Source organism: Cricetulus griseus (genome assembly GCF_003668045.3).
Source record: "Cricetulus griseus strain 17A/GY chromosome 1 unlocalized genomic scaffold, alternate assembly CriGri-PICRH-1.0 chr1_1, whole genome shotgun sequence".
Lineage (NCBI taxonomy): Eukaryota > Metazoa > Chordata > Mammalia > Rodentia > Cricetidae > Cricetulus > Cricetulus griseus.
In genome coordinates, this window is record NW_023276807.1 from 251,061,618 (window position 1) to 251,074,359 (window position 12,742).

Consider the following 12,742-nt stretch of genomic DNA (forward strand, 5'->3'; position numbering starts at 1 on the left):
TTTGTTGTTGTTGTTGTTGTTGTTTTTTAACATGGAAATAGATTGACTCATGAAAGTGTATAGAATGAGAACAAAAGTGTGGCAGGATCTTTAGAAACACTGACCTGAAAGGCTGTTCACACAATGAAGAGTGAAGAGTGGCTTGTGACGAGAGCATCAGGGAAGTGGAGAAAGCACAGACAAAGCCCTTGCATGGGTGCGGGTGGCGGCATGGACTGCTGTTTGTATTAGTGTATACTGTCAAGGGGTCCGGCCAGGCTCTGGGATGCTTCCTGTCTACCATGACATCAGTCTCCATTGCATCCTCCCTACACGATGGATTGAAACTTCTGAAATGGCTGTCTACTCAGGAGTTGTGAAGTGCCAGTGTGTTAGCTGGCCATGGTGGCATATACCTACAGTCCTACTTCTAGGAGTCTGAGGCAAGATGGAAGAGTTCAGCACCAGCATGGGCTACATACTGAGATTGAGGCCAGCCTGAACTACATAGACAATCACGTCTCAGAAAAAAAAAAAAATTAGAGAGAAAGCAGGTGTCCCAGGCCTTTAGTCCCAGCATATAGGAGGCAGAGGAAGGTAACTGGCTATGAGTTCAGGGCCAGCTCAGTCTACATAGCAAGTTCTACATATTGAGACCCTACCTCAAACAAAAAACAAAACCCAAAAGCAAAGTGTGCCCTTCCATAAGGCAGCTGGGCTAGTGGAAGCAGCCGCCACATGTGTGTGCGTTAGAGAAAATCTCATGCAGCAGCGGATGACAGCAGAGCACCTCACCAGACCACAGTGTTAATACTCTGCGGCTGGAGCACGCCTTTAGTCCCAGCCCTCGGGAGGCAGAGGCAGGCAGATGGAAGACACCCAGGGCTGCACAGAGAGGCCCTGTCTGGGGAGGGGAAGTGGCTGGATGATGAACTTTGGAGGACTCCCGAGTCCATTAACATCTCCACAATAAAGAAGACGGTAAAAAAAAAAAAAAAAAAGCTGCCAAACCAATACAAAAGCAAGTGATACATACCTCCTCTTCTTTTTTGTTTTGTTTTTGTTTTGTTTTGTTTTTTTGTTTTTTGAGACAGGGTTTCTCTGTGGCTTTTGGAGGCTGTCGATACATACCTCTTAACCTCTCAGGACAAGAAAAAAAAAAGTGATTTGAAAAGAAGATTCATGAGTCTATGAGCCAAGCTACAACCGGGCCTGTGAAAACATGTAGGGACACTGGTCTTCTACACTGCCTCCTATTCTAATTTGGTATCCTCAGGCCAAAGGAGGCCGTAGCCCAAAGTGTCACTTCTTTTTCAGGTCCCTCTCCTTTCCCTCTTTTTCCCCACACCGTAAGCTTATCCTGTTGGCATTGTCCTGACTGCCTGCTTTCCCAAAGATAATCCTTTGGAAACAAACAGGACTTAAATAAGCATGTATAAGCTGGGGCAAAGCAGTGCTTTGCAGCATTGGCTCTATTGGGTTGTTCGTTTTTGGTATTTTAAAACTTTTTATTCTATAGCTTAGGCTGGCCTTGCATTCACTATGTAGCTAGCTCAGGCTGGCCTCAAATTTGGAGCATTCCCCCTGCCCAAGTATTCCAAGGACTAGAATGACAGTAGCATTTGTTTTTTAAGACTTGATCTCTGGGTTTCTTCTGTATTGTTAATTTTTTTTTTTTGAGGTCCATGAGGAGCTGTAGTTATTTAACATAATCAACATTAAAACTGAGAAATAGCTTTAAAATATATCCATTAGCTGGGCATTTAGATCAGTGTGGGAAGCTCATGCCTTGCATTTGTGAGGCTCTGAGTTGAATCCCAGCTCCACCAAAAGACAATAATTTATAATTGGGCTTGGTGGTACACACTTAGAAATAGGTGACCTAGCAAGGTGGTAACAAATTCAAGACCAACTTGGACTACATAGTGAAACCTGTGTCAAAACAACAGGAAATATCTGTGATGGAGGTGTACATACTTATATTCATTAAGTAATTGAAAGCTACAATACGAAACTCATTATGTTTATTCATTTTTAAATAATACATTTTTTAAGAGAAATCAAGCCAAGCATAGGTTAAAAAGTATCCTTTAGGGGCTAGGTATGGTGGCACACAACTTTTTTTTTTTTTTTAATGTGTTGGTATTTTGCATGTGTGTATGCTGAGTAAGGCTGTCAGGTGAGAATCACCATTTGGGTCCTGGGAATTGAACTCAGATCCTCTGGAAAGAGCACTCAATGCTCTTAACCACTGAGCCATCTCTCCAGCCCCGTGGCACACTTTAATCCCTGTACTTGGAAAGCAGAGTTCTGTGGGTTCAAGGCCTGCCTGGCCTACATAGGGAGTCCAGGGCAGCCAAAGCTATAATGGTAAGACAGTCTTTAAAAAAAAAAAAATGTATTCTTAAACTGAGAGTGGTTTACAAGCCTTTAATGCTAGTACTGAGGAGGAATGGGCAGATTGCTGTGAGTTTGAGGCTAGCCCACTCTACATTGCAAGCTTCAGGTTACCCAGGGCTACATAGTGAGACTCTGTGCTTTGAATGAAATAAGCAGCTATAGTAGTTTCACAAGCACCAAAAGGCAAATGGAAATGAGATAAACAGTGGAAACTGAAAAGGAGAGGGGAAATGGGAAACCTTGAGCTCTGTGAGTAAGAGATGGGGTACGACTGTGGAGGCCAGAGGAAAAGAGAGTTTGCCTCTTAGCTGGGCATGATGGCACAAGTCTACCTTCCTTGTACTTGGGAGCATTTCAAGTTTGAAGCTAGCCTAGGCTACATGATACAATCCTGTCTCAAAAGAAAAACAATTAAAAGATATTTTATCCCCCCAAATTGGAATATAAATTGGTGACAGGAAGAAGTCCAAGTACAGACATAAAAGTCAAGTCACAGCTGTGCTCCCGTCTTGCCCAATAGGGTGCCACATTCCTCTTCCTGTCTTTATCTTCCTGCAGTGTTTAGCACATGGTAAGCATCCACTTGAATATCGTAACCATGCCTCTTTCCTGTCTTTTAATAGTAATTGTACTACCAGCTATCAAATAGTTTTAGAAACTGGCATTTAATATGTATCTCATTTCCTCCCCTTCCAACACTGTATTTCTGATTACTGGTACTGTACCGTTTCAACTGGAAAAATACAGACTGACATATCCTAAACAATTTCAAAGACCTATCCGTGAGCAGCCAATAGAAAGTCACGTCTGGAAGGTTTGTCTACCATAAAGCTACTCAGAAAACCCAAGGACTGATAACTGTAGCAACAGCAGCCCACCCCCCTCCACCCGCTTATCAAGCCTCTGAGGAATACTCAGCATTTGCAGAGTGTGAGGCATTGGCTTCCATGACCTAGCATGTGTGCTGTCCGTTTCCTCTTCCATGGTCACTTGAGTTAGTATTAAACCTGAATTCACCAAGGGCTCTTCACTAAGTCCCTAGGATGTCCAAAGCCACACTCGCTTGAGACCTGGACTGCTTTCTTTGCCCAGATAACCCACTTCTTATGGCAGTATGTGTCACCTAGCAGAAGGAAACCAACCCTGCACTTAGGCGGCTTTCTGAAAAGTGAAGTCACGGTGTAATTATCATTCTTTGATGGTATGTTTATGTTCCTGGAGTCTAACTCATATGTTCTTTGTGATTTCTCGGAAGATTTCAGGGGCATTTCACATCCCAAGTGCCCCTTAGGCAATCCACTTCATGAAGGGTTCCAACAAATCGCATATTTCTATATGTGTGTCATGCTTTTTGGTTCATTCTTAACTGTTTGGAAAGTTTCTTAAGAATACAATACCTTTTTACATTTTGTTTTCTTATACACCTATTCAGTGACTTTTTACACTCAACGTGACTGGGGTGGGGGTGGGTAGGTAAGCAAATATTTCCTTAAATAAAAATGTAATTGCTTTTCAGGTTTATACTTTTGTAGTCAACAGTGATGGTGCTCTTTACAAGTTAAATAATAAGTCAGTGGTAAAGCATATGCAAAACATTAAAATTCAAATGTAAATGAGTATTAAGGAAAGAATTGTTATAGTGAAAACAATACACACGCATACGGTATTATTATTTGCCTGGAAGGTTACTTTGGTTGTATTTTGTTGTGTTTTGCTCTGGTTATTTGTTTTTCTGTTGCTGCTGTTTTTCTTGTTTCATGCTTCTCGAAGGCCCGGGTAGGAGACTGAGCAGGGTGGGTGCATGCGCTGAGCTACACCCGCAGGCCCAGATACAGATGCATGTTTGTGAATTCATAACTGAGGACATTCGAGGGATAAATATATTTTGAAGTGTTCTAAGTTCTTCTTCTATACTATTTTAAATACTTTCAAGTCAAGGATACTGAACTAGCTATCCTACTCAGGGACAGTTATAGATTGCTTCTAACCAAGTCTATCTGGGATAAAGGAGGCAGCTAAAAGACAAGCCTTTTGCTTATTCCTTCTAAAACTCAAAAGAGGATGAATCTTTTTGCTCATGGCTGTGGCACAGGCTTGTAACCCCAGCTGCTCCAGACTAGTGACAAGAAGATTGCATGCTCAAGGCCTACATGGATTGCAGAATGAGTTCGAGGCCAGCCTAAGCTAGTTAGTTAAACCTTGCACCACATGGCAAAGTACTTGCCTAGTATGCATGAAGCCCTAGGTTTCAGTCCCTACCACGCAAAATAATTACCTAACTAAAGATTAATGCCCCCCAAAAAATAGGCATATTTTTCTAATAATCTTTGATATTTAGGGCTATGGATATCTCCATCGGTACAGTGCTGGCGCCCCCACCCCCAAGCTTGAAGGGCTGAATTAGGTCTCTCGCATTCAATAGGAAGCAAGGAGCAGTAGCAGATGTTGTAATCCAAGCACTGAGGACGCAGACACAGTCAATCTTGGGACTTACTGGCCAGCCAGCCTGGCCTGGTGGAATATGTTTAATATTTCTGTCTTCCCATTGTAGTCCCTTTGCCTTCATTCCTTGCACTCAGGCCTCACCAGAGCCGTGTAATGGGATTGTGCACATTTTGCAGGAACAACAACTTAATCTCATCTTCCTGTGCTTTGGAGTTAATTCTCCTTGAATTTGAGTTGCATATCTTGAGTTTGTTGGTAACAGGACTTAACTATGTATTCCAGGCAGGCACCAAACTTTTTAGCATCCTCTTGCCTCACCCTAAGTGTGCTGGGATTAAAGTCACAAGCCAGCATGCCCAGCCGCTTGCATTTCCTTGGGACCATTATGTTTACACTGTAGAGAACCTAGTAGAAGGAAGTCTGAACTATTCTGCTCTGATTTTGCTGCCTTTTCTCCTTTCAACACCACCTTTTAAATTGTTTAAATATCTTTGTTTTTTCCTTCACATAAAGCTCTGTGTCTTGTGTGAAGCAATAAAATATCTCATCATAAAAATATTTTATCTGTGTATAAATACCCTTTTGGCTTTTTCTGTCACACGTTCATATTATGTGTTGTAGAGACTTGTCAACTTCTGAGAGTCTTTTGTTTTTAAAGGATGAAATATGTATTTTCCCCATTGTATTTTAGGAATTTATTGAATGTTTTCTTTAAATAATAAGATACTTGTCTGAATTTTTTAAGATTTGTGGGGGGATGCAGAGGACATACATGACATGTGCGTATATGGAAGTCAGCAGACAATTTTGGAGTCACTGTTGCCTTCCCCTGGCTGTCTGCTTCTGCTGCACTGTGTACTGCTGGCTCCCTGGCCCCCTGGCTGTCTGCTTCTGCTGCACTGTGTACTGCAGGCTGCCTGGCCCCCTGGCTGTCTGCTTCTGCTGCACTGTGTCCTGCAGGCTGCCTGGCCCCCTGGCTGTCTGCTTCTGCTGCACTGTGTCCTGCAGGCTGCCTGGCCCCCTGGCTGTCTGCTTCTGCTGCACTGTGTCCTGCAGGCTGCCTGGCCCTCTAGTTGTCTTGTTTCTGCTGCACTGTGTACTGCAGGCTGCCTGGCCCCCTAGCTGTCTGATTTCTGCTGCACTGTGTACTGCAGGCTGCCTGGCCCCCTAGCTGTCTGATTTCTGCTGCACTGTGTACTGCAGGCTGCCTGGCCCCCTAGTTGTCTTGTTTCTGCTGCACTGTGTACTGCAGGCTGCCTGGCCCCCTAGTTGTCTTGTTTCTGCTGCACTGTGTACTGCAGGCTGCCTGGCCCTCTAGTTGTCTTGTTTCTGCTGCACTGTGTACTGCAGGCTGCCTGGCCCCCTGGCTTCATGGCAGTGCTTCCAGATGTGCCTCCATCTTGCCATAGGGCTGCTGGGTTTACAGGTGTGTACTACTACATCAGGCCTTTCCACATGGGTTGTGGAAATTAAACACAGGTTGTCAGGTTTGCATAGCAAACACTTCTACACACTAAGCCATTTTCTCATCCCTGCTCTTTGTTAACAAGACGAGAATAAATAATGTCTTGCTATCACTTTTAACCCTCTTTTTATGACTCTCTTAGAATAATACTAGCTTATGATAAATCAAAGAATTCTAGGATGTAAAGACACATGCACACACTACACACATAAACTCAAGTCTCTTTAGGTATGTGGTAGGCAAAAGAAAATACTAACAGTGATGTTAGGTTATGGTCAGAATTAACCATATTTGTGATATTTTGATATAAACTTAACAGGTCATTGATCTTGTTATTCACATATCAAGAAGCTAAGACTAAGAGAAGAATGGAATGTTTGGAACAGCTCAGAGGCAGTATATGCCCCAAACTAAGCTATATTCTGAAATATAGTACTCACAATGGAGAATCGAGTTTAAAATCTAAAGCTGATACTGATTGTGAATCACAGAGGGGGAAAAAAATCTATTCATCTATTAGGTTATGCCAAAATAATAACGGCCAGAAAGTAGAGAGCAAAGTAAGTGAATCATGTTTAGAGGACAGACCAAGCAAAGTCAGTAATGGTGGCAGATTTTATCGGAAGCGACTTCAGTGTGTTCATTCATGTTCAGGGTTTTCATACTTCAGTGTGTGTTTTCTCACTTTGGTATGTCCATACTTGTTCAGTGTACCCATGGTTTGGTGGGTTCACACCAGCTTGTCAACTGTTCGGTATATTTATACTTTGGTGTGTCCACACTTTTATACATACGTCTATCTGTTCTTACTTCAGTATTATCTGTTCTTAGTTCAGTGTGGCCACACTTCAGTGTTTCCTTACCTCAGTATCACCATACTTCACTATCTTCAGACTTCAGTGCGGTCGTTTTAGCATCCTCTACCACCATCTCCGATGAAAGTGACCCTAAGATCACCCAGGCTCTAGAAACTTAGTTTCTGCTTTGTTATGTCCCAAAGGCTATGACGACATCCCAGTCACTCAACTGAACACTGGAATTCTCAATGAGCTGTCAGTCGTGTACAGAGTATAGCACCACACATCATTCTGTCATCTCAAAAACATTAGGATAAGGAGGGGCTGAGACATAGTACTAGGAGATGATCTAAAGAAAACAAGACGATAACGGTTTGTCTATCTACGGGACCTCCTGTAGAAGTTCAGTACTTATCCCTGGCATAGGTGTGGACTTTGGGAGCCCATTCCATGTGGAGGAATACTCCCTGAGCCAAGACACACGGGGGTGGGCCTAGGCCCTATCCCAAAGGATACAATAGACACTGATGACACCCTATGGAAGGCCTCACCATCCAGGGGGAGCAGAAAGGATATGTGATAGATAGGGTTTTAGTTGGGGGGGGGTGGTAGGGGAGGACGGGAGGGAGAAGGGAACTGGGATTGTCATGTAAAACAATCCTGTTTCTAATCCAAATAAAAAAGTTGGAAAATAAAATAAATAAATAAATAAATAAATAAATAAATAAAAAGAAAACAAGATGATTAAACAAACATTCCTGCTCTCTCCTAAGACAAATGGACTGGGTGTTTAGAAAAGATAAGATACAAAGAACAACAAGCAGTTCAAAGGAAGTGGCTCATCCAAAGCTGGGGTTGCCTTCCATGTTTGACTTTGTTTTGGTTTTGTTGGCAGGTCAGGTGGGGTGGGGTGATTTGGGGTGGTTTTAGCAGCTCAGAGAAAAGCTAAATTGATATTTCTTTCTTTTTCAAGCCTGAACTAGTGACCATATGGTCAGAGGAAAAGTCCTTTGTATTTTCTGACTCATAATAATTGTCCATATTTGTGGACTACAGTTTGATAGCTCAATACATGTAAACAGTGTGTGTAGAGGGAATATTTTAATTGTGTATGGGTCTGGATTAAATAACTTGAACCTACCTTTCCAGCCTGATATTGTGTATCAAAAGGCATCAGTAATATTGTATACATAATAGACACTTTGAACCAAGATAGACCTGCATTTGGACGCTGCTTTACCTCTTCAGCCTACTAGTCCTTGTTTTACAACCTAAAATTGTATCTACTTTTTATATAATGGACAAAATTAAATTTTCTATAATAGACAACACGAAGCCTGGCACATCGTAAATCCAGTGAATGCTAACCCCTGTCTCTTCCACCTTCAGTCACATCTACTGCTGAGGCCCAGGGAGTGGTAACATGAAGCTGGCCCACAAATGAGATCAAGTATGTAGACAGCAGGCTGATGTTTTTTGTTTATTTGTTTTTTCCTGAGTTTGCTATATAAAAGCTATTTTGCCCATTGTTTCTTTTTGTAATTTAAATTCTTACTGAGCTCTTAGAATATGATAAACGCCTTTATTATATAGCCCCAGCTCTCCTGGAACCCACCCTGCAGACCAGACTGGCCTCAAATTCAGACATCCACCTGCCCTTGCCTCCCGAGTGCTAGGATTAAAGGTGTGCACACCCAGCCTGAAATTAAAAAAACTTTAAATTTTACCTGGGCAGGATGGGGAACCCAGGGACTTGCACATGCAAAGCAGGTGGCACATAGCTCTGGAGCCAGGAATAACCTTGAATTCCTAGTCTCCTGTCTCCACTTCGTAAATACTTGGATCAAGGAATATGTCACCATGCCTAGCCAGCAATCAAATTAAAAAAAAAAAAAAATTCAATTGGGTTTAACAAGCATCTATAGAACATTCCATCCAAACACAAAAAAATATACCTTCTTTTCAGCACCCCATGAAGCCTTCTCTAAAATTGACCACATACTCGGCAACAAAGCAAATCTCAACAGATACAAAAAAAAAAAAAAAAAAAAAAGCAATAACCCCCTCTCAGATCACCATGGTTTAAGGTTAGAATTCAACAACAACCAACAACACAAATTGCAGAAAGTCTACAAACTCATGGAAATTGAACAATGTTCAATTACATCACTCCTGGGTCAAGTAAGAAATAAAGAAATGAAAGACTTCCTTGAATTCAATGAAAATGAATACACAACATATCCAAACTTATGGGACACTTTGAAAGCAGTACTAAGAGGAAAGTTCATAGTGCTAAATGCCCACATGAAGAAACTGGAGAATAGTCATACTAGTGACTTAACAGCACACCTGAAAGCTCTAGAACAAAAATGAAAACTCACCAGGAGGAGGAGTAGACACCAGGAGATAATCAAATTGAGGGCTAAAATCAATAAAGTAGAAACAAAACAATACAAAGAATCAATGAAACAAAGAGTTCTATGAGAAAATCAACACGATAGACAAACCTGTATCCAAACTACTCAAAAGGCAGAGAGAGAATATCCAAGTTAACAAAATCAGAAAAGAAAAGAGGGACATAGCCGGGCATTGGTGGCGCACTCCTTTAATCCCAGCACTCGGGAGGCAGAGGCAGGCGGATCTCTGTGAGTTTGAGGCCAGCCTAGTCTCCAGAGCGAGTGCTAGGATAGACTCCAAAGCTACACAGAGAAACCCTGTCTCAAAAAAAAACAAAAAGAAAAAAGAAAAGAGGGACATAACAGTGGACACTGAAGAAATCCAGAGAATTATCAGGTCATACTTTGAAAACCTGTACTCACAAAATTGGAAAATTTGAAGGAAATGGATAATTTTCTGGACAGCTATCACATACTAAAATTAAGTCAAGAAAAGATAAGTAATTTAAATAGACCTATAACCCCTAGTGAAATAGAAATAGTCATCAAAAGTCTCCCAACCAAAAAATGCCCAGGGCCAGACGGTTTCAGTGCAGAATTCTACCAGAAATTCAAAGAGCTAATACCAATACTTCTCAAAGTGTTCCACACAATAGAAACAGAATGGTCATTGCCAAACTTTTTACAAGGCTACAATTACCTGGGTACCCAAACCACACAAAGAACACAACTAAGAAAATTACAGACCAATCTCCATCATGAGCATTGATGCAAAAATACTCAATAAAATACTGGCAAACCGAATCCAAAACACATCAGAATTATCCACCACGGTCAAGTGGGCTTCATCCCAGAAATACAGGGTTGGTTCAACATATGGCAATCTGCTAGTGTAATCCACCATATAAACAAAAAACTACATGATTGTCTCTCTAAATGCTGAAAAAGCCTTCGACAAAAATCCAGCACCCCTTGGAAAGATCAGGGATAACAGGAACATACCTAAACATAATTGAGGCAATTTACAACAAGCCAACATCAAACTAAATGGAGAGAAACTTTTTGATTCCTCTAAAATCAGGAACAAGACTAGGCTGTCCACTCTCCATATCTATTAAGTATTGCACTTGAAGTTCTTGCTAGAGCAGTAAGACAACTCAAGGAGATCAAGGGGATACAAATTGGAAGAAGTCAAACTCTCACTATTTGCAGATGATATGATAGTTTACATAAATGACCCAAAAAACTCTATCAAGGAACTCCTACAGCTGATAAACACCTTCAGCAAAGTGGTGGAATACAAGATTAACTCAAAAAAAAAAATCAGTAGTTCTTTGCTAAAGTATCAAACATAAAGGTTATACTATATTAAAGTATTGATTATCTCGTGAGGGGTGTATGTGTAGGACAGTTTATGGGAGTCAGTTCTCTCTTCCACCGTGTGGGTCCCAGGATTGAACTTGGGTTGTTAAGCTCCATGGCAAGCACCATTACCCACTGAGCCATCTCACTGGCCCCTCTGGTAATTAGTTGAATATTGTACTGAAAGTGCAAAACAGAATGCCTATGAGTCTTCTGCATGAGAACACATGACTGACAATACATTGGGCCTGAGGAATACGAATCATGTAGACCAGCTACATAGCCAGACAAGAGTTGCAGCTCGCAGCCAGTGTCCATTATCACTAAAGGATATGGTGCCTGTCACCAGACATGCTGCTGCTTGTTATAATCCCAACCCTCATGAGGCAGCAGTGGCAAGAGGATTGTAAATTCGAGGCTAGCCTTGTCTACAGAGAGTGGGGGAGGGAGGTGAAGGTGGTGGTGGAGAGAAGGAAGGAAGAGGCTATGCCACATAGCAGGTTAAGGATTGAACGTAGTGTACCCAGAGTCTTATCACTTACACACCGCTGTGGAGTTGAAAAACCCTACGCCCAACCATTGCAAGCTGAGGGATTTCTATGTAACAAAAACTGCTGAACACTTTAAATAAAAGAATTGTGCAGCATATTAAATCTGTTTCAGTAAAGCTTCTGAAAAACCCCGTATTGAAAACTGGCCTTGAGGACTTCACATTTGAGAGTCTAAAGCAGGAGAATTTCCACAAGTTCCTGGCCAGCCTGAACTATACAATGAATGGCAAGCCAGTATGGCTATGATGTGAAATTCTGTCTTGGAAAAAAAAAAAAAAAAAGAGGGTGGGAGAGGCTAGGGACTCAGGGGGTAAACATGTGTTGCTCTAGCATAAGGACCATAGTCAAAGCCTCAGAACCTGTGTAAATTCTGTCATCCCAGTGTTCTTTCTGTAAGATGGGAGTCGAGATGGGAAACTCTCCAGAAACTTGCAGGCTGGCTAGCCTGGCACATGCAAAGACACCTGTCTCTAGGTGAAAGGCAAGAACCAACACACCAGATCATGCACACAATAAATGAGTAAATCAGTTGGTAAATAATCGAGAAAATGATGACTATTGTAGAAGTAGTGAAAAGAGAATTCGGTATGCCACACTAGTCGCTACTGCTGGAGTAAACCACTATCGCCACAAGCAAGTTGGGGAGGAAAGGGTTTGTTTTTTTGGCTTACAACTCTCAGGTCGCACTCCAGCATCCAGGGATGTCAGAGCAGAAATCTGGAGGCAGGAACTGAACGCAGAGAATGGAAGATGCCTGCTTCTTGCATTGCTGGACCCGCATTTTTATACAACCCCTGGGTGGCACCACCCCTAATGGACTGGGTCCTCTCATAATAATTTTAAAAAACCCCCACGGGATTGCCAATCTTGTATTTCCCTCACTTTCTTTTAAATTTTTTGATTTATTTATTTATTTATTTATTTTTGGTTTTTTGAGACAGGGTTTCTCTGTGTAGCTTTGGAGGCTGTCCTGGCACTCGCTCTGGAGACCAGGTTGTCCTCGAACTCACAGAGATCCGCCTGCCTCTGCCTCCCGAGTGCTGGGATTAAAGTTGTGCGCCACCAACGCCCGGCCATTTTATTTTTTTTTTTATGTGTATGGGTGCCTGGCCTGCATTTAGGTCTCTGTACCTGGTGCCCATGGAGGCCAGAAGAGAAGAGTTGGATCCCCTGAACTGGAGATACAGATGTTTATGAGCCACCACGTGGGTGCTGTGAATTGAGCCTGGGTCCTCCAGAAGAGTAGCTGCCATTCTTAACCTTTGAGCCATCTCTCCACCCCCTTCTAATTGTTTTTGAATTTTGCGTTCATGGATTTTGTGTGGAGAAGGGGGCGGATACCACAGT

The 12,742-nt window shown here is 42.1% G+C and overlaps 1 protein-coding gene across 5 annotated transcripts in view; it reads left to right on the forward strand.

The window, feature by feature from the left end:
* Pibf1 (progesterone immunomodulatory binding factor 1) overlaps window positions 1-12,742 on the forward strand; it is a 166,810-nt gene that overhangs the window by 138,112 nt on the left and 15,956 nt on the right. The window contains exon 17 of one of the 5 annotated variants that reach the window (XM_035452100.1): window positions 8,476-8,536. The exons of the other annotated variants lie outside the window; for them this stretch is intronic. Within the exon in view, the coding sequence (XP_035307991.1) occupies window positions 8,476-8,508 (33 nt within the window). The 3' untranslated portion in view covers window positions 8,509-8,536. The remainder of the gene's footprint in view (window positions 1-8,475; window positions 8,537-12,742) is intronic. 5 annotated transcript variants of the gene reach the window in all.